The 25,989-nt window shown below is 36.8% G+C and overlaps 2 protein-coding genes, 1 non-coding gene and 1 pseudogene across 3 annotated transcripts; 2 read left to right on the top strand and 2 right to left on the bottom strand.

Annotated features, from left to right (window-relative positions):
* Window positions 1–1,186: 1,186 nt before the first annotated feature.
* On the bottom strand, window positions 1,187–6,819 carry LOC141829174 (UDP-glucuronic acid decarboxylase 1-like). Its single transcript, XM_074716590.1, has 7 exons — window positions 6,114–6,819; window positions 5,531–5,678; window positions 5,269–5,348; window positions 3,791–3,874; window positions 3,551–3,625; window positions 1,642–1,734; window positions 1,187–1,550 (listed from the first exon to the last, which is right to left on the bottom strand). Exons 1-7 carry the CDS (start codon window positions 6,747–6,749, stop codon window positions 1,356–1,358), a joined length of 1,311 nt encoding a protein of 436 aa, XP_074572691.1. The 5' UTR covers window positions 6,750–6,819; the 3' UTR covers window positions 1,187–1,355.
* Window positions 6,820–8,929: 2,110 nt separating this feature from the next.
* On the top strand, window positions 8,930–9,003 carry TRNAR-UCG (transfer RNA arginine (anticodon UCG)). Its single transcript has one exon. It is a non-coding gene; the product is annotated as a tRNA-Arg (tRNA).
* Window positions 9,004–17,515: 8,512 nt separating this feature from the next.
* On the top strand, window positions 17,516–18,999 carry LOC141829952 (small ubiquitin-related modifier 2-like; annotated as a pseudogene).
* A 569-nt stretch (window positions 19,000–19,568) lies between these two features.
* Window positions 19,569–24,106, bottom strand: LOC141829368 (C-type lectin receptor-like tyrosine-protein kinase At1g52310). The gene is made up of 4 exons (XM_074716823.1): window positions 23,895–24,106; window positions 22,168–22,593; window positions 21,334–21,904; window positions 19,569–20,491 (listed from the first exon to the last, which is right to left on the bottom strand). The coding sequence occupies exons 1-4, from the start codon at window positions 24,016–24,018 to the stop codon at window positions 19,912–19,914; spliced, it is 1,701 nt and encodes a 566-aa protein (XP_074572924.1). The 5' UTR covers window positions 24,019–24,106; the 3' UTR covers window positions 19,569–19,911.
* Window positions 24,107–25,989: the final 1,883 nt, after the last annotated feature.

Genomic DNA, 25,989 nt, shown 5'->3' with positions numbered 1-25,989 from the left:
TTAATATTTTTATTGATATTAATTAGGATAATCATGATAATAATCAAATTAGTATTTAAGAAGAAAAACAGATAATATCTGCTGATATAATTGATTAGTTCTTATAATTAAATATTTTATAATATAGAATATGCATTTTTATTGCAAATTACAGTAAAGATTAATGAAATGTTAAAAAAAATATAGTATCATCATCATCATGAAGTCAAGTATTCAGAAAAGTGATAGATTCTATTTGATCTATTCAAATTATGTGTTAATCATTTAGAGCTTTGGCTGCTACTTCACAATCCAATTTTACAGAAAAATTTAAAAAAATTAAAGATCTTATTAAATAAATTAATAGTGATTATTATTTTACTTTAATGAGTTGGCAGCTAATCCATTCTCTCTTTTTTATAAAATTTGTTAGTAAAGAAGTATTTTGGATTCCTGATAAGTGTTAACGAACAATTTTTTTTCATACATGATTATATGAATTTATTTTCGATAGGAATAGTAAGTTATTTTTTTTCATACATGATTAAATGAATTTATTGTCTATAGGATTAGAAACTGTCCTTTAGAAAACTAGTTATCCACCCCAGCTATCCATTCCTATATCAAATGTTTTTTTAAAAAAGAAATGAATAGGAATAATCAATTTGTAAAAAATATGCATCATGCTAAGGACTAAAAAAAATTAAAAACTAATGATAAGATATCATTTTCGAGCGAGCACAAAAAATACTAGGTAAGAATTTTCATTACGAACTCCATCATTTGTTCAAACATCACTGTGGGCAAATGCTTTCGGTATGGAATTTGAACTGTAATGCTCTTGCTTGTCACCTTTGCACCATGCCCTAGGACGGTAGGACTTTCTCTTATCTGACTTCACAAAAATTTTCCATCAACCATCAAAATAAATATAAAAACGCAAATGGCAATCCATACAATAACCTTGCAATTCAAACACGAGAGGCGAATTTCTTATACTCTCTGGGGTTGAAACCATGGGAGCATAAGAAACCTCAAAATGTGCTTACCTCATAGCTTGAGGGCACTATTTCTCTATTCTTTTTTTTTAATATAATCTAGATATTCAATTCTTACGATCCAACTAATTCTAAAATTGACCAATCCAATCTCAAAAAAGTTTCCTACCAACCACAGGAAGTTTCCCTATTCAATGATATTATGAGAGGAGTAGAACCATTTGCAATGCCTGTTATTCACGTAGAATAAACAGTGGTTAACTTAGAAAACTACAAATTAATAGCTCAAAAGGCTGCTTCAAGAATCTTAGCGACTACAGCAATACATATATCAGTAAATAAAAGAATGGAATGGAGTAGCATTTAGGCGTCATTTTCTTAATTCTGAGGACTGAGAATACGCTTTTGGAAGTCGGTCACCATCAAGGGCAGTCCTTGCCGTAATGTAATCTTGGGCTCCCAGTTCAGCAGCTCTTTTGCCTTTGATATGTCAGGTTTTCTCATATGAGGATCATCAGCAGTATTAGGCCGGAATTCTATGGTTGCAGATGAATCAACCGTCTCTTTCACAACCTGCAAGAGTGTTAGATTTCAATTCAATATGAAAGAGTTTGGAATGAATAGGTAGATATCATAGTTTTTCGTCAGCCGATCAAGGATATACCTCAGCTAGCTCCAGCATGGTGAACTCGCCAGGATTACCCAAGTTAAAAGGACCAATGTGCTCACCTTCCATTAACACTACTAATCCATCGACCTAGAAAGTTTGCGTATAAAGATAGTTAACAACACAAGTTAGGTAGGTATTCTGCCAGCATCAAGATAACAAAAGATCTAGAAAAACATTATTCTTAGATTTGTGGCAGATGTATACAGGCTTCAGAGCAGTGCAGAAATGTTTTGGATAAGATTTTTCTTAGTATGTTCTTTCCTTTCCAGCATATGTACTCCTTTTTCTTGTCTGAGTAGGGTTCAAGTCCAGCGAATTGAAAGTATTCTTATGATATGAAGAACATACATTACTACTATGTACTAATAAACATTTGATTAATGAGTTATTAATAGATAGGATCTTACTGGTAATGTAGTAATAGGTTATCTAACTTTTTTGTTTTTGTTTTTGCTTCATTTAATTAAATTCATTCCAACCTCAAACCAATGTCCTTTTGTTTTCCTAGGTGAAAGAGGTGGGGCTATAATTCTAACCACTGCACACAATTCTCTCGTACCGATTGATATCTTCAATAAGACAAGTAAGCTTTAACTCTGAGAGATTATAGATGGAAACAGAGGGAAGAATTCTGAACAGCTCCAACATAATGTTCTTCTATACCACTAAAGAGAGATAAACTTGAACTTCAAACCAATTCCTCTGATTTAATTTGTTTTCTATTTTCCAATCACAACAGTTATCAAAATAACTGCATTTTTTGAATAGACAATAAAATTCATCAAATTGCTGTCTCAAGGCTTCTACTGTACCTAAGGATCTAGACATACAATCCATGATGGTAAACGAGAATCTTTGCAATCGCATCCACTTAAAATCACATGCAAATAGTAGGAACACCATGCTAGTTGGAGTGTTGAACTTGCATCTAGTGTATCAAACATATGCGCGAAGGAAAGTATTCAAAAACAGTTTCAAATTACATAACAAGAAAATACTAAACATATGACCAAAAATCTCATTTGGTAATAAATTGATGATTTAAGCAATATCAAAGGATCCAAACAATGGCAATTTATGAACACTGAAAAAATAAAAAATAAGTGTATGAATTTTAAACGAAGAGGATGAAAAATATATGACATCAGGTTCCATGGCGCATACCATCTGAACTAAGTGTATGAATGATTATCAAACAGATTATAACCTGATGGCATACCATCTGAACCAAGTGTGTGAATGATTATCGTACATACTGATGGCATACCATCTGATGTATGAATGATTATTGAACAGATTACATACTGATCCAGCCAAGTACCAATTTGGTGCCAGAACAAGATTTTAAATCATGCTTATGATGTATCTTGTGTTATGCTGCCTATGCAAGGATGCATTGAATGTCCTAGTTCCAGGAAATGAGATTAGAAAACTAGTTTCAAGAAAAAAGAAGCTATATGCAGAAATACATCAAGTGAGGTAAGAAACTTATATTCAGAAAATTATCTAGGCAAGAGTGGCCTATTCTACCAGTTCAACTCAATGAGGTGAACTACAATTTAACAATCCTCTCAAATCAATCTGATATACTTATAATATAGAACATAGGATGAACAAACATGTTCTGATTCCTTAATGATGGTCTCAGATGAAAACATTATGTGCCATCCTAGGTTTTTGAGACCATAAAGATATCTGTAATTTCCAAGAATGAAAATTGTCAATACTAAGAAACATTTGAGGCATTACTAGAGCAAGCTATTTGTTTAATGGCAAAAAAAGGTTAGGCTCACAGGAAAAGTCATGTGAAATGAAGTAGGTGATTTAGACAATGGTTCATTTAAATCTGAGATCAAATTGTCGCAGCTCATGCCAGATATAAAGGTAGAACATAGTACAATACCAGATCTGAAACATATTGGAAACTTCGAGTTTGCTTTCCATCGCCATACACAGTCATAGGTTCTTTTCGAAGTGCCTGCAAAATATGAATATTGAATTCACTATGACATGATAATAGTTCATTTTCGAAACAGCTGACTTTATCTTCTTACCATTTACAAAGAAAAATATTATATTAAAATAATTGTGTCCATATATTGTTTGCCAGATGAGAAAAGAATATCAATGCAGGCAAAGATACCTGAGCAACAAAGTTACTGACCACCCTGCCATCATCAAGGCACATCCGAGGTCCATACGTATTGAATATTCGTGCAATACGAACCTGTACATGCACAACCATAAGTCAGTTTCCCATCAAGTTTCCTACTTGAAAAAATGGCACAGTATTCTGCTGCAAGAAGTGCTAAAATAATTTCACTGAGAGGTTTATTAACAAAGGCAATCACCTTTTAGGTCACTGAATGATGCAGATTATTCTAAACGTAAATGATTTACACAAAAGGACGATATATCAAACCAAAAGTACAATACTTTCAAATCCTAATACTTCAAAGATATCAATAAATTTGAGCCCTCATTTGAGAAAGTTGTTGAAAGAATTGAATAGATTATGAATTAGCACATTTGACAAAGCTAAGGCATCGTCATATCTCAAAGGGACAACATAACCATTTCAGCAAAGCACACTGGATGTGGCCAATAACTAAGAGTCTAATAAATTTGTCAGTCAGCTGTCCTGATATGTTAGAAACAATGTATTAAAGAAACATATTCATTAAGAAAATTTTAAGGAAAAAGAAATGTCTGCAAAGAAAACTTTCAGTTTGTTTAGGTGCAAGAAGAAATGATGAAAGAGAAAAGAGAGAGAAAGCATTGGAATAACATACCTAAGGTTAAATACTGGTAAAGAAAGCATCCAAACTACTCTATTTCCAAGTATTCCAAATTCATCTCATCACATGAAAATGTTACTAAAGGGGTAATAAGTAATTTATCCTCTTATCAGTTAGATTGATGTAAGAAATCAGACAATTCAGCAGTCAAAATTAATTCCATAGAAAGTGTAACGCTTGGGGTATGTTTCACACATAGGTGGGACAGAGTAAGGAGATATGTTAATTGGACAAGAGAATAAGAATTGCCAATACTATAAGCACAGTAAGAATCTTGCCTGTAATGGTATATTCATTCAGAAACATATTAACATCTTTGCAAGATTGAATATGTTCTCAAATGGGAACACGCAGTTAGAAAAAGATTAGATGATTCTTTTATAAATTATAAAGAAATGTTTTCGATGAGGAATTACCTGTATCAATAGGAAATGTAAATTCAGTTCTCAAGAAAAATGATGTAAAACTATATGCTGTTGTATAACAATTAAAGGTTCAAAATGATTTCCAGTTTTTGGATATCAGTCCTGAACTGAGACAACATTAATGGCTGATGCAAGAATGTTACATAAAACAGTGAAAACACAACAATCAAAATTGTATACTATCAGTTCTATCATATTACAACAGAATCAGTAGTGATGTAGCATTCCATAAACTTCAATAACAGGAAAAATTTGTGTAGCCTACAACCAACCGAAGTAGTCGGGACTCATGGTTTATTTGTGTTTTTAGTTTTATTACATGTCTGGACCCCGAAATCCCTAAATCTTATGCATTGAGACAAGTTTTTTTCTTCCCAACTTTAATTGTGTAAAGTCACCTCAAGTCCAGCACCGCGATGGTAGTCCATGGTCAAAGTTTCTGCTGTCCTCTTTCCTTCATCATAACAACTCCTAACACCTACGGAGCAGCAAAGTTTATGACTTATGCCAATATCCAATGAATAAAAATGGAAACCAACTGAAAATCCTAATGAAACAGAAATAATTTAAATGCATAAAATAAACAGGTCAGAAGTAACATGGGTGTTGCAAAATATGCAAATATATAACATAAACAACCTTGTATAGAAGTTTCCCTACCTATGGGATTGACATGGCCCCAGTATGTCTCCTTTTGTGGGTGCTCAAGTGGGTCGCCATATACCTCACTAGTACTTGTCAACAAGAAACGAGCTCCAATTCTCTTTGCTAAGCCCAGCATATTTAATGTCCCCATTACATTTGTCTTGTACGAAACCACTAAGGAATTAAAACACTTCTATCTCAAAAGCCATCTTTGCTGCTACCGAAGAGCATATCAGATGGTTACGGCAACAAAGCAAGCACTTGATAACAAGAAATAGGAAGCAAATGAACAAAAGTTCAATCTCTATAGAGATGAGAAGATTAATGAACTGTGTCTAAAAAAATAAGTTCCCGATTTCTTTGAAATGAGGGAGAATTATACTTTGAAACCAAATCGTCTGTGGAGAATTAGTTACCATAATCAATTGTAACTCAACCGGCTATCCTTATTCTATCAAAATTTTAGCATAAAGTAATGTGAAGACTGAAGTTTTCCCAAGATCCATCATAATCAAGCAAATCAATCGCCCAGGGATTTTTTTTTAGAATTTGAACAGATCTTGCAAAATGAAATATCTGCAAATAATCAAAAGGATATGATGGTCTTGATAGGGTTATATTTGTAGTGCACTGGCGACGCCGGGCATGCGAGATGGTATATCTCATCGACCTCCAGCAAGATCGGCTCTACGACGTCATGGCGGATCAGCTCAAACCTCGGGTTCCCGAAGTGATGCACCACGTTGTCCTTCCTCCCGGTGAAGAAATTATCGATCACAATAACGCTATCCCCCCTCGCGAGAAGCTTGTCTACAAGATGGCTTCCGACGAATCCGGCGCCTCCGGTGACCACAATCCGTTTCGGCGGCTTCTTTAGCCCCACCGGCACTCTCCTACCACCGCCACTGACGGCGACGCCGCCGCTTGAGGCGCTGCCGTAGGAGGAGGTGTGCTGAAGGTTATCAACGATGCGATGGGAGAGGTGATCGTCGGGGTGAGAGTGGGACAGGGACGAGCTGTAGTAGGGGTGAAGGAGGAAGAAGGTAGAAGCAATGAAAGCTCCGGCGAGGACGAAGAGAAGGCGCTGCTCGCGGAGGAGGTAACCCAAGGCAGCGCGGAGGAAGGAAGGCGAGGAGGTGGAGGAGGAGCGGGCCGGCGGCTTGCCGGGCTTGAAGGCGTAGGTCGGGATCTGGGTGTTCTGGTTGAGGCTGGGTTGTTTGTGGAGCTGCTTCATTGCAGGATCTGGCGGCCGGAGGCGGTGGCCGGGGGAGAATCAACAGCAGAGAATATTCCTGCACCGACGAGGTAAGAGATCCACGGAAGCGACGCCGGGTGGTGGGAGGAGGGTCAAATAGTCAGGTAGCTACCTAACAAGCGTGCACCTCACGTGCTCACTTTTGGAATCGAATAACTAAAGAAAAATCATTTTAATCTAGTGCTTTTATTTTTTTTAAAAAAAATATTTTTTAAAATATTTTCTTCAAGAGAATCTTGTGCTTCTCATCATCACAACTATGAAAAAAAAAAAGTGATTAAATTTAAACTTATTGTAATTATATTGATTAGTACTTTTTATCTAATTTAACATATTTTATTTAGTGAGATGGTTTAAACTATTTGATCTAGATTAGTAGATAAATGAAAATTTGGTTTTTAAGTTATCTCATTAAATTTCATTTTTAAATAATTAATTTTTAAAATATTGTAAACCTTCTAAAAAGTATGCAACCCTTATAAATTAATTTCTAAAATTATATGTTACTAATTTAATCTTTTAAATTATAAAATATAAATTAAAATTTTTAAATATTTTATCCTTTCAGTTTATTAATTTTATAATGAAAATAACTAATTTAAGGGAATAAATTAACTATTAGCTTACTTTAATTAATTTTTATCAATAAATTAGAGTAATTATTTATTAGTTATGCTTTTATCCCCTCTTAAGTTACATGCATTTTTTAGAGGGTTTTTCAATCTTATTGTTAAATAGATTCTATAAAAGAATTATTATTAAGTCGACTCTACAAATTAATTTAGTTTTTAATTTATTTTTCTATTTGAGAAAGTTTTTTCCCTTTTTAAAGTGAGGTTATCATCTTTTTCACTTCAGTTCAATTTTAGTGTTGTGTCAAACACCAACTTTGAACTATTTCAATTGATTTCCATCCACAATCGAATTTCATATACAACACACCGTAAGATATTTTCCTCTGATAGGATGAAAAATATAAGATGTTAATTGCTAAGTGAGGAGCCACTCGTACTTGAATTTACCCGATGGCTAAATTAAAAAAGAAAATCATCCACCTCCAGATTAATTGAGCCTAAGACTCACCTTGATAAGACTAGTACAAAATACAACTACTAGAACATATACAATTGTTTTCGAGAATTCGATGCATATACATCAAAATATATTGATCCTCATGCGATATGATAACAATATATTAGAATTATCATAACAGCAACTCAAATTTGTTCCTTCCATATTTACTTCAGCAAAAAAAAAAAAAAAGTAGAATTCGCCACCCTAGCAGTCTCACACGGTCGGTCTCACGACCATCTATGAGGAGATAAATCGAGAAACTGCAATTGACCATGATGGAGTAGGATATTACTTCAGCTTCGTCGAGATTCAATCCATATCCTTTCATATTTACCTTTGTATCTAAAGTTGTGTATAATCAAAAGTAGTTGTTATAAGCTAAGAGCTCATGTTATTAGTGTTGGATTGTCAAGTGTCATTCTATCATGGGGTTTTGATAGTTAACAAGTATAACTATAAAAAATAATTGATTAACAACGAGAGAAAAATAATTTGTTGTAAATCTATAATAAAATTAGTGACGAAAAATTATTTTATCATTAATTGATGATGAAATTTATGACAGAAATAATTTAGTCATAAAATTAGTAACAAATATATTTTGTCACTAAAATTATTTTTTTTGTAAAATTCATCTTAAATTGATGATGAATTTTAATTCGTTGCTAATTTATGATGAAATATTAATTCATCATAAATTTGATGATGAATTATGAATTCGTATATGTAATATGAGTTTTAATTTATAAAAAAATTATGTTAACATTGAAAACTAAGTTTCTAGTAAAATGTGTTTAGAGATTCACAGTCAAAAGTCTGTAGAAATATTTTTAAAGATATTTCATTTGAAATTCAGTTTTTTTTTGGCTAAATTGGATTATAATTTAAGTAAATATATGTAGTATATTATTAAATTGGATTTTTTTTATAGCACTACTGAAAAACAAATATTAAATATAATTTATCGGTTATTAAGTTGTACATAAATATATGAGCATGTACAAGTCCTCAGGTGATAAAGAAGTTTAGGAATTCTCCCAATAATAATTAAAATAATTAATTAAAGAAGTTACTCATACCAGCAAGACCGCATAGCGCAGTGGATTAGCGCGTCTGACTTCGGATCAGAAGGTCGTGGGTTCGACTCCCACTGTGGTCGTGTTTTGCAAATAAACAGACAAAAAACGATCTTCATTCCTTTGTAAAGATTTTAAATTAATTCAGCAACCAAACACGAAAAATTTCTTAACACGATCATTATAGTACATTGTGCTCGTGACGGCTGCTACTAATTTAGATTTAAATTTGAAATTAAATTAGATTTTAACTCAATTATTCATAAATTCTGAAGGTTCAAAAAGTGTTTTTTAAAATGGCTCATTAAGTTAATAAAATTCTCATTTCAAAATCGCTTAAATAATATGAAATGGAAGTTTTATTATTTGCTCATTATACTAATTATATTTGCTCAACTTTTTTTTTTTTGAATAAATTTAATCATTTAAAATGCTAACAAGCCTGGCTCAACTTAAGCTCAAGATATTGTTGAGCCGGATCATAGCCAATTCAAACTATGCCACCCACATAAATTATACATGAGCATCTGCTGATAATTTTTTGAGATGGTCCAAACCGCCTATTGACTCAGTATTTAAAAAAAAAGATTTGATAATTTTTCAAACCGCGTAAGTGGTTATGTGTTTTATCCGATTTTGATTTTATCCTTTTGCAAAACCCCTCCCCCTCTGTCGCTTCGTATTCTGAACTAGATTTCAAACCTGAACTATTGGTTTGTATTTTTTTCTCGTAAAAATTCAAACTGAACTATTGGTTCATATTTATTTCTCGTAAAAATTCAAAATCCCAACGCCGGAGCCATTTCCCTCTTGTTCGACAACCCTAATTTTTTTTATTTGATTTCCCGTCGAACGTTGTTGGCTTCAGTAATTCATCCTGACATTGTCGGTTGTCTAAAGCTCCTACATCACCGACATATCTGATCTCGCAATACCTTCACCCTGATTTCTCAATTCCAGTCGCACCACCTTCACCCAAGCTTCTATGTTCAACGACTCACCACCTTCAACATCTTTTTTATTCTCCGTTAGCAACTTTTCTCTTCTCCGGTATCACCACCTTCACCTATTTCTCTGTTTGTCGGTAGCACCATGTTCACCTATTTCTCTGTTCGTCAGTAATACCACTTTCACTTTCACCACATTCACTTAGAGATAATGTCGAAATTTCAAGATTCCAATTTGTCATCATCTCTAAAAATAAATTTTTTTTAGGGTATATGTCTTTACATTTGCATTGTAATTGCCTCATTGTTATAATGTTAGTGACTAACTTTAGTTAAACTTAATTTTATGAAAGCTATTAGATTGAATTTTACAAAGATCTATTGGTGTTTTGATATAATGCACCTCTATTGTTGTTTTGATATAATGCAGGAAAATTAAAAAGTTAGATTAAGTTAGGTAAGAGAGATCCAATTGTTAAGTTTGAAGAAAAAGTTATACTGATGAGTAAGTTTAGACATTTTAGAGAAGTTTTTTTCCGAAACTATCACAAAGAAAAAGAGAAAGGGAAAAGGAAAAGGAAAAGGTTATTCAAAAATACATCTCCATGAAAACATATCAGTGCTATAAGTAATTGTAGGGATTTTTTATGAAAAATAATAAATAAACGCAGTGGAATAAAATCAATCCCTTCATAAATCTATACGAATGTAGTATATATGTTTGATTGAGTTGTCACCTTTATTGCATGAACAAAACAATCTCGGCAGCAATTTGATTCGGTAGATCTCAACACAATTAAAATAGTCATGCCTCTTCGATATCCACATGAATACATCATTCGTTCGTCGTACGAACTTAGCTTCCGGAGAAGAATCATCTTCGTTGTGCTAACAACTTGAATGATTTTGTCAAGAGTAGAAAAAGAGAAAACTAGAAGTGATCATCCACCAAATGCATAAAATTGACCTTTTGTACTAATCCAATGAATACAAAAGGTCATCGAATAAATACAAAGGATCATTCAATGAATACCAATGAATACAAAGAGTTATCCAATTAACATAAAGAGTTATCCAATTAATATAAAAGGTTTTTATCTTTTGCTCTCCTTTTTATCAATACTCCATTAATCTCTATTAATGGATATTAATTCTCTTTAGTAGTTGAGTCTAATCCGATGAGTCTAATTCGGATTAGACTCAATCCAATAATCCAATAGTTGGATTCATTTGAGTCTAACTCAATTAGACTTAATTCTATAATCCTAGATTAGAGTTAAACTTAATCCTATAATCCCCAATAGGTTCTCATAGCGTTGGCTGAAGCTGTTCATATTTGGTATTTCCGTAGCTATTGGCGTTATGGATTTTCTAAAATATACAGATCTCCAAATGCTACATGTTCTTGTCATTATTGTGTGTGCTTCTGGAGGAGCACGCATGCAAGGGAAGTTTGAGCTTGATGCAAATGGCTAAAATTTCTTCTGCAATAATATCAATTAAAATAACAATTTAAATACATAAGCAATGAGTGACATCATAGCAATGCATCATTGCTACATAAGTAATGATGACATCTAGCAATGCATCAGAATGATCGAGATCCTACCTAACCTTTCTGTGTCTATTATCTTGTATAACTTAGTCCTTCTATTCTCGATATCTAGATTGATCCATGAGGCATAGACCATGTCATCCCTTATCAATCTTTGTATTTCTTGATCTCTAAGTAGACTCACTTAACCAAATGAGTTCAATATTTTATATTAACTTATTTGAGCATGATCTTGCATTTTAGTAGTCCTACTTAATCTAAGGGCGCCTACAGATATCACTTCCATCATATGGAAGGGATAGATCCTATCTACATCACTTACATCCTTCTGCATAATTTATTACATTCCCAGTGATCAACTTTATAGTCTACCTTGTTACAGGTGACATTTATCAATACTAAAGTACACAATTCCTTATGTAGGGAAACTGTAGTGACTTCAGGTCTAAGGATCATTTATACTAATAGTCACTATGAAAATGTTTATGACACTCATATAATGATCCATGAAACATTTTTATGATGGATCAATTCAGTACATATTCTCAAATATATATCTATGTGTCAACTTAATATCTTATATTCATGACTTGTGAGATTAAGTTATCAGTTGATCTACATGTCAATCTTAACGCATTAATATTACCCTTATATATTAAAGCTTGACTAGGAATAATTAAGAGTGGTGTTCTATATATATATATATGTCTACAGCCTCTCACTATCAATTTAACCAATTGATACGCTGTAGACTAAAACCTACTACCCTAGAACATTATTATACTTATTCATTTAGCACAGATTTGAAGTAAATATAATAACCATAAACTGTCTTTTATTAATAAAATATGATACAAAAGTTTCCTTGTCAATCATCTCATAATTAGCTCTAGGGCTAACACTAACAATCTCCCACTAGCATTAGTGTCAATCACTGAAATATCTAATACCCAGTGACCTAGTGTGACCATCATGTTTCCTTTGTGCCAAAGCCTTGGTCAAAAGATTTGCAATGTTAGCATCAGTCAATACTCTGCATATCCTCACATCTCTATCGATGATCTCTCGAATGAGATGGAACCACCGCAGTATGTATTTGAATCGCTGATGAAGCGAGGTTCCTTAGCATGTGCAATTGCTTCATTGTTATCACAATAGTGGTCTATTAGACCGTGTCATCCCCTTGTCAATTTTTGTGTTTCTTGATCTTTAAATAGACTCACTTAACCAAATGAGTTCAATATCTCATATTGACTTATTTGAGCATGGTCATGCATTTTAGTAATCTTACTTAATGAAGGGGCCCACAGATATCACTTCCGTCATATGGAAAGGATAGATCTCATCTACATTACTCACATCCCTCCGTATAATTTATTGTATACTAGTTATCAACTTTATAATCTACTTTGTTGCAAGTGACATTTGTTAATACAAAAGTACACAACTCCTTATGTAGGAAACCGTAATGACTTCAGGTCTAAAGATTATTTATACTAATAGTCACAATGAGAATATTTATAACACTCATATAATGATCCATGAAATATTCTCATGGCGAGTCAATTCAGTACATATTTTCTAATATATACTCATGTGTCATGAGATCTTATATCCATGACTTATGAGATTAAGCCATCAGTTGACCTACATTCTAGTCTCAATGCATTAATATTACCCTTGTATATTAAAGCTTGACTAGGAATAGTTAAGAGTAGTATTCTATATATATGTCTACAACCTCCCACTATCAATTCAACCAATTGATACGCTGTAGACTAGAACCTATTATCCTAGGGCATTATTATACTTATTCATCTGGCACAGATCTGAAGTAAATATAATAGCCATAAACTTTGTCTTTTATTAATAAAATATGATACAAAAATTTCCTTGTTAATCATCATATAATTGGCTCTAGGGCTAACACTAACACTAGGCTCCTAGTTCATATCCTATGATCCTTTAAATGGATCACTCCTGAAAACACCTTTATAGTTTCTCCTTCTCGGTAGCACCAAAGGTGGAGAACCTCTTATAGTTCAACATTCTTAGGAATTACAAAAATGAGAAGATAAGAAATATAATGAAGGTTTTCAGAGTAGAGTAGCAGAATATTAGCGTTGTTTACACTTGAGTGATAGTTTAGCTCCTTTTATAGCCTTCTTCTTGAATTCAAATTTATCTTGCTATTATGATAAGGTGGTAGTCATCAATCGATTGATCTATTGTATCTTATCTAAATCTTGTTGTTGCTTCTTCCATCTTTGGCTCTGTTTGAGTCGCTTATTGTAACATCAATCAACTGGACTTAACATCAATGGAAGGTTGGCCCTTAATGGATTGCTAAGTTGACTAAAAAGCATTATGCTATCAACCCAAAAGATCTCAATTGACTAAATCTTGCTAATCAATCGACTCATCCAAACCATCAATACTCTAAACACACCAATTTGAGGTTTTGATTTATTAATCAAATAACTGGTTCATCAATCGATTCATCCATGAGTTAGCTAGATGGATTCCACACCAGTTGACTAGTTAAACTATAATACCCTAAAACACTTGGGATATTGAGTTTCTCACCCACTAGTCGACTAGCTTCCCATACCAGTCAACTAGCACCCTAACTACGACCATCTCTAAAGTCGAGTCCACCTAAGTTGGTATCTACTCTTATCCCTCGTATACAAATCACTTCACTCACATCTCTCATGTAGCCTTTCCAAGCCTTGAAGTATTCTCACGTCAGGCTACTCGTCTCTCGAATGCATTGAACTCTCAACTCTTCCTCGTACTATCCTTCACACCTTCGCTTACATTATTCACCTCCTCAACTCTACCATGCTCTAATGCTCCTTACTCTACACCCTCAGATGCTCGCACTATACTTCTCCAATCTCCATGGATCTTGAGCCATTGAGCAATCAACCACCTTGGACACAGCAAGTCAAACTATATACATGGTAGATCCTGCACAACTTCATACGCATATCAGATATAACAAGAAACCTAACTTAAACCCTTTGCCCAACTCATCAAAACAATCTATGTAAATGCAAAAGACGATGAAATTAGATTGGATTTTTTTTATGATCATCCTCCATTCTAGAAGTCGACACTATGGAAAGATATTGAATAATGTTCATTAGGATTGGTGATGAAGGTTGGAAAGACACCTTTTGAGCACAATCAGATGTAACTAAAAACACTAGTAGAAAAAAAAACAGACCGGATTTAAATATTGGAATGGCCTACATTCACTGATCAGAAGATATGTGCTTAGAGTTTGGTGCCAATTGAGGTGCCCAATAAAGTATCTATCACCTCAAGTCTAATTCCACTTTGCAAGACCTAGTTGAAAGTCAACGGCCTAACAATATGAACAAAAAGAAATAACTTTCACAGTACACGTCTACCAGTTGACTTATAACACAAACTTATGAAGACTATCATGTGATTTGGGGTGACTATCAATTGAGGTATCCCAATAAAGTATTCATACCAGATTCATGGAAGTCAAATTACCCAGAAAAAAGAGTGCAAATGAATCTACTTAACAAGCATTCCGTTTAATGCACATTCTGATAAAAATTTTCAGCCATCTTGCCTAAAAACAGAAAAAACAACGGGAAGTAAGAGAATTTTAGTACAACAATATATAGGCATCACTTTGCACATAAAACGTTTTATGCATACCGACCCTCTAGCTCCTAATGAAATCCCAAAATGTGTGTGACTCATACCAAATTAAGCCCGACCTTTCCAAACAATTTGAACCTTCTTGTCATACAATTTCATCTCAAAGTATAGGAAGTGATCAGATTGATCTCTTGGAATCAACAACTTTAAAATTAAGATATGATGGCACACCAAATTCCTCATAAAACCTTGTATTATACTGTGGCAAACAAATATCTAGAAGCCTTCTGTTGCATAGTAGAGATGGAGCGGCAGACAACAATTATCAGACAAAACACACCAAGTTCATCCCAAAAGCAAATTCGAACCATCAACAAACATAATTGATACAGAATCTCTAAGATCATAACTTCCTCATCTCTTGTAGCTCGAAGAGACAAAGAAGGGAGGCAAAACGAGCTAAAAGAAGAAGGAAAAAAAATTCCAAAAAGAACTCACCGCCGCCATCTCCACGCCTTCAGATCCCCAAAACAGCGGCCCGGAAATTGATCGAGGGAACTTAAAACGCCTCCTTGCTTCCGCTAGGCTCCTACCGCCGCTCCTGGACCACAGGAAGATGAGTTACCCTAAAACTCTGCTTCCCGGCGAGACCATGAAAGGATGAAGGAGAAAAATCGACAGGTTAATCGGGGAATAGACACTAGGAAGATCCACTCACAGAGGAATTGGGCGATGAGGGATGAGGAAAGAATGGGAGAAGCAATCGTCTCCTCCACAGGAAGCAGCGGACTTGTTTGACCCAGAAGACGTCGGCTTCCTCCCTCTCATCCCGTAGAAATACTGGTCGGTTTGCTACAATTTTACTGTCAGTTCCTGGTGTGAATTCATTGTTTGTTGCAAACTAATGGGGATTATTTTTCCACTTAAAAAGTAAACTAAATTTAAATTTCTAGAGAAAATATTCAACAGTGAAATAAAGTAAAACAATATTTGGAGGAGTAATCTGACGAATTTAAAGCGGTCAGAGATTATTTTTTAAAAAAGAAAAAGAAAATAAACTTTGAGGACATATTATACAAATAAAAATCTTAGCCTTATACTAATTTCCGTGAAGTTGTTGTTTGGTTTACGTTTTCTAATGTCATTTTCTAGGAAAAATATTCTTAAAAAACAGAAAACAATGAAATATCGTTTTCTGATGGGAGAAGAGAAATGAGAAGGGAAATGAGAAAATGGGAAAACGCGGCACAGTAACTCCTCCTCGTATCATCGTTCGATTTTTCTCCTGCTGCGTGGAGGCTGGCGGGGAGGCGGTCGCGAGGCTGGTGGAGGCTGGCGGAGGCGGGCGCAGAGGTTGGCGGAGGTTCGATTTTTCTCCTGCTGCGTGGAGGCTGGCGGGGAGGCTGGCGGAGGCGGTCGCGAGGCTGGTGGAGGCTGGCGGAGGCTGGCGGAGGCGGGCGCAGAGGCTGGCGGAGGTTCGATTTTTCTCCTGCTGCGTGGAGGCTGGCGGGGAGGCTGGCGGAGGCGGTCGCGAGGCTGGTGGAGGCTGGCGGAGGCTGGCGGAGGCGGGCGTAGAGGCTGGCGGAGGTTCGATTTTTCTCCTGCTGCGTGGAGGCTGGCGGGGAGGCTGGCGGAGGCGGTCGCGAGGCTGGTGGAGGCTGGCGGAGGCGGGCGCAGAGGCTGGCGGAGGTTCGATTTTTCTCCTACTGCGTGGAGGCTGGCGGGGAGGCTGGCGGAGGCGGTCGCGAGGCTGGTGGAGGCTGGCGGAGGCTGGCGGGGGCAGCGCAGAGGCTGGCGGAGGTTCGATTTTTCTCCTACTGCGTGGAGGCTGGCGGGGAGGCTGGCGGAGGCGGTCGCGAGGCTGGTGGAGGCTGGCGGAGGCTGGCGGAGGCGGGCGCAGAGGCTGGCGGAGGCGGGCGGGGAGGCTGGCAGAGGCGGGCGCGGAGGCTGGCGGAAGCGGGCTCGGAGGCTGGCGGAGGCGGCTAGGGAGACGCGGCGGAGTGCGCGGCGATCTGCTGCTGCTTCCCCTGCTGTGTGGCGAAGCTGCTCGTGATCGTGACGGTGAAGCTCCCCGCGAGGCTCGTTCGGTGCGCCCTAAGGCACCGCAGTGCGCGGAGCTCGTGGAACAGAGAAGCCAAACGTATTTTCCCATTTCTTTTTCAGAAAATAGAAAATAGAATACCATACCAAACACATTTTCTGTTTTCTGAAAATATTATATATAAAAATGGAAAACAGAAAATATATAATATACTGTATGTCTAATCGTGTGTAGCGTCCGAGATTGAATGTTGATCGGGATGATTCAAAGTATTCGAAAGTGATCGGGACATTCGATCCACTTATTAGTCACGGACGAATATTGCACATCGACATCACTTATATATATATATATATATAGAGAGAGAGAGAGGAAAGCGTAGTTTTAGTTTTTTATCACGTTCACGATTGGCTAGCCCGGCGAGCTTCGCCGTCCCTCAGCCCTAGAAGATCGCCTCTTTGCTCAGTCATGTTGGAACAGCAGGAGGAGAAGAAGGCCGATCTGGACGCCCACATCAATCTCAAGGTCAAGGGGCAGGTTCGATTTCTTCCGATTCCACTTTCTCTGATTCGCCTGCGGTAGGGTTTGGAGCCTGGAGCCTTAACTGTCTTTGCTTTATGATGTAAAAAAATTCCATTTTGTTCTTTTTTGTTTTTTGATCGCGTTGGCTATGTGATCTTCACTGCAAAACTTGTATTATTATATTGTAATGATGCATCATGGAAGTTGTTGATTGACTAGTCTAAATCCTGCCTACGTATTACTATTTTAAACTGGTAAAATGGATTCATAGGCACTTCACATATGACGGAGGTGATAATGATATATCCCTTACATCTTTGTTCTTTAATATTTTTGTTTTGTTTGATATGAGCAGACTCAGAGCACAAAACAACTGAACTCAAGATGCTCCAAAGGGTCTCATTCCATTGGGGAGTCTAGTGTATATTTCTTCATGCACGTTAACTTCAATCAACCAAATCAAAATAGTAACTTTTGTTAACTTCTATCGATTGATTGAACTCGTGATGTTTGATATTTATTGTTTCTAAATTCAAATTTAATTGACTTTATAATTGATATGGATATCTATATTTGAGATAAATAAGCTAAGTGAAAGGAAATTATAGAATTAAACTCGTCCAGTGAATTTTAGAATGCTTTGAAGTGTGCTAAAAGATATGGGTATTATTCTGATTAGAGACCGAAATTCTAGCATGAACCCATATTTTTAATTTTGCTACTTTTAACTATCATTGATATGGAAATTGACCTCTGCTATTTTGAGTGAATCTAAGTTTTAAATCTTACAATAGGGTTCTAAATGATAAATGATTTTGGGATCTTAATGGTTTGCTAACTGTGATCTTGCTATGTTTTAATGGTACTTTTGCTGTCTAGGATGAAAATGAGATCTTCTTCAGGATCAAGCGGAGCACTCAGTTGCAGAAGCTGATGAATGCCTACTGCGATCGTGAATCAGTCGATATCAACTCCATTGTATTCCTGTTTGACGGCCGTAAGTTACGAGGGGAGCAAACTGCAAATGAAGTAAATCAAACATGTTTCTATCCAAATTGCTTCTGCAGTTTTGAGATTTTATTCTCATATTTTAAACCGACCCTAAACTATCTCCGTTTAACGGTTTCGTTCCTCGGAAGCTTGAGATGGAAGAAGGCGATGAGATTGATGCCATGCTCCACCAAACCGGTGGCGGAGAGGAAAGCTTAAAGAGTGCGTACAAAATGTTAGTAGCAGTGATTGTTGAGTGCAGAATAATGTCTTGCATCTCATAGAACCAAGTCTCTTTTTCACATGTAAATTGAATGTTTAAGAGGATGGTAAGGAGAGATCATGAGAATTTCTTCTCATTTTAGCTTATGAATCCATTTGTCTTGGTTAAGATTGCAATGTGAAATGAACTTGCTCAAACAGCTGTTTATGTTCGCCCAAAAAAGAAACGGTGAGCATATTTTGCTACATTCTATAGAGCTTAACTTGGTCCAAGAAAGTGTTGATCATGTTAGAAATATCAAATACAACTATCTTAACAGTCAGTAAAATAGCATATAAACAAAATGACGAGAACCATGATTTCTTTTATAGGAAAGATGTGTTTTGAAGTGAACAGAACTAACATTTGGTTCTCAGACTAAAAAAGTAGCTTCTATTGTGATAATGAGCTACTCAACGACTTGTAGAGCTCTTGAATAGTGCATTAATACAGAACTTCTAGGAGAAACATCACTATTAAAAGAGATTTAACTTCATCTCTCGTTTTTAATATGATGCGGAAACACTTCTTTAGAAGAAAAAAAAACATCATGAGCTCAGGAATTTGAATTAGTCTAACAGTAATATTCAATATTCTAAAACCAAAGAAAAAGAGACTACCATCATGGCAGAATATTAGCACAGTTAAATCCAACCAGAAGAGAGAATCCACATCCAAGTTTATCCAATTCTCACTTGCTATGGTCGTAAAACTTGTATCGAAGTTAAAAGCCTATCTTACTCAGACTTGGTACGAGTGGCCGACGTAGGTATAGATCCAAGTGCCCAACACAGCTATTTCTAAAATACTAAGTGCTGACAGTCTAAGTATTATTGATTAAGATAATACACAGCATAAGATACTATCACATTTAAAGCACTGCATATATAAGTAACTTCTATAGAAGCTTGTGACAAGAGTCTTATAAGTTGTAATCACTATGTAAATTAACCTTGGTGAAGTGACAATGAACTCCTACGGCAGCTTTAAGCCATGAGTCGTGATAAATTATAAACAGTATGTAGACTACCCTCAGCGAGGTGACTCTACTTCCAACGGCAACATTGGTGATGTGGCGCTGGTGCTTGTACCACTTCTTGGCTGCTCACAGATTGCTCTCAGACCCAACTGCTGCAGTTGATGCACAACGTGCGACATCCTAGGCCGAACCGACGGCACAAGCTGAGTGCATGCGTATACAAGATCCACAACCTTTTGAATCACCCCAACCTCTGGGATGTCAGAAATGAGAGGATCCAGAAGCTCAACATATCTGTGGGACTGAACTAGCGGTGTCGCCCACTCAAATATTGTCTGCCAGCCCACAGATTCAATGGCCTGGCTTGGTCGTCGGCCGCTGATGATTTCTAGCAACAGCACACCGAAACTATAAACATCACTTTTTGTTGTCAATTCATTTCTATACATGAACTCTGGAGCAAGGTATCCATAGGTTCCTGCTGTCTTTGTCCTTTCATGCATCACTTCCCAGGGGACAAACTTGGAAAGGCCTACACCCATCAGATGAGACCCAAACTCTTCATCAAGAAGGACATTGCTTGCTCGTATATCGCGGTGCACAACTTGGGGCTTCACCTTGTCATGCAGGAATCTGCAATTGTGAAGATCAGTTTGTATATGAACTATGAGTTCAACACAACAACAAAAAAAATCATGATTTGAAGCCCACTGCATGAGGTGGTTTACCTTCCATTTAGCAATGCAAGATAATCAATAACCGACGATGACAACAAGTCTATTAGTACCAACTATTCAAGATCAGCAACATGGGCCTTATCTTGCGATGATATCCCATAGAGATAAGATGTGTCAGAGATTGATCACTTGTATCCTTAATCCTAATTTGTCTCACACCCTCACCACATCCGATAGCCATAACTAGATGAATCACCGATGACTACAATCAAGTAGAACAGATGTCAAATTCTACCCAAAAAAAAAATCCTTTGTACCCATGCTAGACAGAAATATTCTGAGTTGACATTCAATTTATTCACATGAAATAGTCATGTCAGACACTTAGATTCACACGTGTAAGATACTCACATGTGAGTCTGTGATAGACACTTCGACTAATACCCGTGTCAAATTCTCATTCTTGAATCTGAGTAGCATAGGCTTAAGGTGACCATTTCCCAAATGAAAAAAAAAAAAAATCAGGAGTTCCTTGGTGGTCTGCATTCAAACTTGTAGAGCGTATACCCCTGAATCCCTTGAACAACAGTTACTATGAATCTCACTCCTCTAGTGTAATTATTTCATCTGATATCTACAGAACAGCACTATCCATCCATAATTTCTAATTCACTTAAACAAAAGAATTGTCTTCTGATTAAAACAGCACTGTGTAGCAAATGATAGAACAAAATTTTACTGGTAAGAAATGACTACATGCATGTGCTTATCTTGATATTCATTTTCTACTATACTTACGCAATTCCCTGAGCAAGAGTTGTAGCTACTCTCATCCTCATGGCCCAATCTAAGCTTCGACCGCCTCTTGGCATGTGGTGCAGCCATCGATCCAATGGTCCATTGGCAACAAATTCGTAGATAATATAGCGATCACCATGATCATAGCAACAACCTTTTACAGCAACTAGATTAGGATGATGAAGTTTGGCTACCCTTCCAACCTCAGAATAGAATTCCTTCTTCCTTTGAAGGCTATACCTCTTCAGTCTCTTAACAGCCACTCTCAATCCATCAGGCAAGAAACCACTATAAGTTCCACCAGTTTTGGCATCACCAAGGAGTCTATTTCCTTCACTGAAGTTCTTCGTGATTGATCTCAATTCTTCACTGGTAAATACTTTCCATGATGGAGGAACTAATGCAGTTGCTGAAGGACTAGAAATTTTGCGAGAGCGTCTACGCTTCTTGCTTCGCCTATATACTAAGAGCCATATGACAACAACCAAAGTGATGAAAAGGATTAATCCACTAACAGCTGCAAGGGCAATCAAATACTCCATATGACAAAGCTTGTGGGAACATTGGTTTTCTGCCACAGATCAAAATTATCACTCAGTTAAATAGTGGCATCACACAGCAAATTCTATTGGCTAACTAGGAATAGGGGATAAATCATGGATAAAATGCTTAACTGCAAACAAGGGATAAAAATTAACGGTCTTGGTTCCAGCAAACCACTAACAATATTTACATGATGTTGTTCTAATACTTTTTGACATAACAACAAAGATTATAAACAGATCAAATTTAGGAACTTGAAAAAGAAAAGATTATTAATAAGTCAAGCACTACCTCGAGCAACCATGCAAATATATTCATGTGATGTATTGCAGCTTTCGGCAACAAGAGCAACCCGACTATTAGGTACCAATGTACACAAATTGGGCAGGTTGATTCCATTGCATGAAGCACTTGAACAATTGAAATGAGAAGGTTTGCCAGGAAAAACAGATTCGTTCCATCTAGACATATTGTCAGACCATTTCCAGCCGAATTCAAGCGAAGAATTATAACCTCGTCCACCAACCCAGCATCCTCTAATGCTTCCCACACATAGGGTTTGTGCAAAATTCAACTCACCAACTGAAGTGAGGGCCGCCAAATGACCATTATAACTCTGGCAGGCTGTCTCTGATTGATCCCAAGGGAGAGAACTAACCATATGCATGAAGCACTTATCCTTACTAGGACTAACATGCCAACCATCAGGGCAGGACACTGTTGCAAGAAAAAATGTATTATAAGTATAACAAATCTTCAATTTCCAGTGTTTAGGCAAATATCTTCGCAGAAGAGAAAGAATAAACTGCAACTGAAATATAGACATCCTCCTTACATGGACCATAGATTGGGACTCAATGTCCTTGGCAAATAAGGAACAACATTACCATTCCATATTTTCATTTATACAGAATTACAAAAATTAGGTGAGTGTCATATTCTTAACCAGTGACTATTGAGGAGGTAGTTCCCAGATTGATGAACACTCAAATAACAAATGGTCCAACCCTTTTTTATTCAAGAGTAGAAATATTTGTCCCATTTCTTGTTCATTCTCCACTGACAGAAGTTATTTCCAAAGTTATCTTGTGCGGAATTTGAACTTTGTATCCTTAACTTGCACTTCCAATTTAGATTCCTCATTGTTACCACTTCAAGAAACTGTATTTTTTCTAGGAAATTACATTTGTTTTTCAAAAGACAAAAGAAGTAAGAACTCATATGATTTTTTTTGTTTAAATACCAATACTATGAATGTTCTGGCAACATATAGGTAAAACACAAACTGGGAACTTCTTAAGTGAATTTATGTTATTACTTATATGAACAAATTATATGACAGTTCCTAGTTGTTAACGTATAAAACTTGCTTCTTCACTCTTTGTGACACATGAAATGCTAATGCATGGACAGATAATAAATATGTTCTTGATTGTGTAATTGTAAGTTTATGTTGGTTGTTAACTTACCATCATATGATTCCTTACTTAAATTTGCAACTTATTTAACAAAGCACCAAGGCAAAGAAAGATAATCTTGATTGTGTGTCGGTAAATATATGTTAGATGTTAACTCGCAATCATGTGGTTAATAATAAGTAAAACAAAATTAATTCATTAATCATGTGTCTTTCACAGATTAGCTTGATGTACACACCTCTGTAGCAAAAAAACAACAAAAAAAACCAATTTTTCCTGGCCAACATAAACTTGATTCTAAAAAGCACACGAAATACCACTACGCTACAAGATTAGTGACGCACCAGTGCTACCCTCCCAAGCGCTTATATCGTTCACCAAATTCCAAAAATATTGATCATAGCTATAGAACCAGCAAAAAGAAAACAAACAAACAATTCATGACTCCAATAATCAAGTAAAACCTAAACCGATCTGGCAACTAAAGAAGCCAGGCAGTTACAACTACAAGCAATGTAAAGGTGCCATCATTTTCCAGTATCAACGTCACACAATAAAAATAGGACCTTGAGAAAAAAAAAGGTTAGGGTTACAACTCACAGTCTTGAGCTGAGACGGGAGACAGCAGGACAGCGAGAAGGAAGACGAGAAAGAAGCAGATGAGGAACGAGGAGCGGAAGCTACCATCCTCACTCGCCCCGCGACCACCTCCACCATCCACCATGGCCAAATTTGCTCCCCTCACCAAACCCCAATTTCGCCCCGCTTCGGCGGCCAACCCCGAAGCCGCAGGAGGGAATCAGGTGTCAGAGTGGGGCTGCTCCTCTTGTCTCGATCTCGATCTCGATCTCTCACACTTCCGAGTCAATTCCCAAGTCAACAAGACATGGGTGGTTTTGGTCAATCGAAGCAAATTTTCCAAAAAAAATAATAATAATTAAAATGAACAAAAAATATCAATGGGTAAGTGACTCTCCAGTATTTGTGTTTAGAAAGGGTTAATTTATAAATCTATTTTAACAAATTTATGATGCATGAACTCTCATTGTTATCAAATGCATGGCGCGAGAAATTATGAAGAAGACTCTTGTAGATTTTTTTTCAATCCTATAAAATTTTGTAACACACAAGGTAATCATCTCAATCTAGATCGAACATTAGTATCAGAGCCTTCGCATTTCTCTCTCTACAATATCATCGAATGATCTCCATGCACAAGAACTTGCTACAGTGGAAGAAGATGATTTTGAACCAACAGAGATCTCCACCGACAACAATGGGGATAATGTGGTTGGCAATGACTCGACACCCACGCAGGAGTCTGTGGCGCCAATTAGATACCGGCGACTGATGACTGCAAGGGATTATGTTGCAGCACTACACGCTTCTCCCTCGACTTGCTCGGTCGATGTTCACGTGCATGGCGGAGGGGCTTCACGCGAACTAGACGGAGGTATTGCTCGTGGGCGCATTGCAGGCACTGCTCGCGAGCTTGCGAGGGACGCGGCTCACCTGGGCGGGCGCGGCATCCATAGCCATGCAGGCCGCTCACGCGGCCATGTAGGTCTCGCGGCCCATGGCAACACACACGGACGTGCCGCCCGCGGCCTCCCGCGAGGCTACACAATCCGTGGTCACGCGAACTAGCAGGCCACGGACGCCCGTCGCCACGTAGGCTGGGCGAACCAGCACGATGGCCAAGCGACCTAGTACAAGGCTGCGCAAATCGCGGCCACGTCCCCGACAGTGGCCCTGCACGTCTCACACGCAGGCGCGGAGGCGACCGTGGCCCAGGCGCTTTTGCAGGTGTGTGCGCGGTGGTGGTCCACCTATGACTAGACACACTTTTCTAGTGGAACAGGCCCACATGAGGGCGTCAGCTCGTCGGCAACTTGAACTTGACTGTCTTGCAAGATGCCACTCTAATGTGATTTTGCCAAGCGAGCCTTGTGGTCGAGCTCGACTTAGCATTATTGGACGTGGATCAGTAGAGAATGCTGACCCGGTCTCTTATCGCCATCATCATGAAAATTTGGCAGTACGACGAGTCCGACGTCATATACAACATGTTCCCTAGCGCCATGCTATGACTCCCACCCGCCTCCAAACGAATGTTTTAGCCATTATGATGTTATCGCAATTTTAGACATGATTTTATTAGTTCTTCGGATCATTGTTAGCTTCATGATTATGAAATTGTCTTATTTAAGTCCATGCAATAAATTGTATTATTTAGTTTGATCTTAGATTAAACTAAATAATAAAAAATTTTCATGCACTTTATATTCAAGCAATCTATGTATGATCCGATGATTTAAAATCATGTGTTGAACCCTTTATTAAAGGAAAGTTTTTTAAACATGCATGATTAATTATTGTTTGAAACATGCATGATTAATTGTTATTTGAACATGAATGATTAATTATTGTTCAAAATTATTCAAATATCTTTTGAACATGATTAGTTGCTGTTAATTCTTTATTTAAATATTCATGTTTAGTATATACATGCTTATTAATTGAGAGATGTTAGTTCCTCTCCCTTTACATTATTTGATCAAAATTACCCTAATAATATTGAATATTCTTATATAAATGGGAGATGATTGTAGTACTCTAAGTCTACTTTCGATCTTATTATATGGAGAATATTTAATTTTATAGTGTAGATTTTGAATCAAATAGACTGATGTGT

The sequence above is a fragment of the Curcuma longa genome, chromosome 5 (genome assembly GCF_044706935.1).
Source record: "Curcuma longa cultivar G26 ecotype Majalengka, Jawa Barat chromosome 5, ITB_CL_G26_1.1, whole genome shotgun sequence".
Lineage (NCBI taxonomy): Eukaryota > Viridiplantae > Streptophyta > Magnoliopsida > Zingiberales > Zingiberaceae > Curcuma > Curcuma longa.
This window is presented reverse-complemented; position numbering and strand designations above follow the sequence as displayed.

Excerpts from the sequence above, each read along its gene's own strand:
- LOC141829368 (XM_074716823.1), bottom strand. The coding sequence starts at position 24,018 with ATGGTGGATGGTGGAGGTGGTCGCGGGGCGAGTGAGGATGGTAGCTTC. Across the intron at positions 22,594-23,894 it reads TCCCGTCTCAGCTCAAGACT|TGTCCTGCCCTGATGGTTGG; the intron begins GTGAGTTGTAAC and ends TTCTTGCAACAG. Across the intron at positions 20,492-21,333 it reads ACTCTTGCTCAGGGAATTGC|ATTCCTGCATGACAAGGTGA; the intron begins GTAAGTATAGTA and ends TCACAATTGCAG.
- LOC141829174 (XM_074716590.1), bottom strand. The coding sequence starts at position 6,749 with ATGAAGCAGCTCCACAAACAACCCAGCCTCAACCAGAACACCCAGATC. Across the intron at positions 5,349-5,530 it reads GGGCCATGTCAATCCCATAG|GTGTTAGGAGTTGTTATGAT; the intron begins GTAGGGAAACTT and ends GCTGCTCCGTAG. Across the intron at positions 3,875-5,268 it reads ATCGCGGTGCTGGACTTGAG|GTTCGTATTGCACGAATATT; the intron begins GTGACTTTACAC and ends GTGCATGTACAG.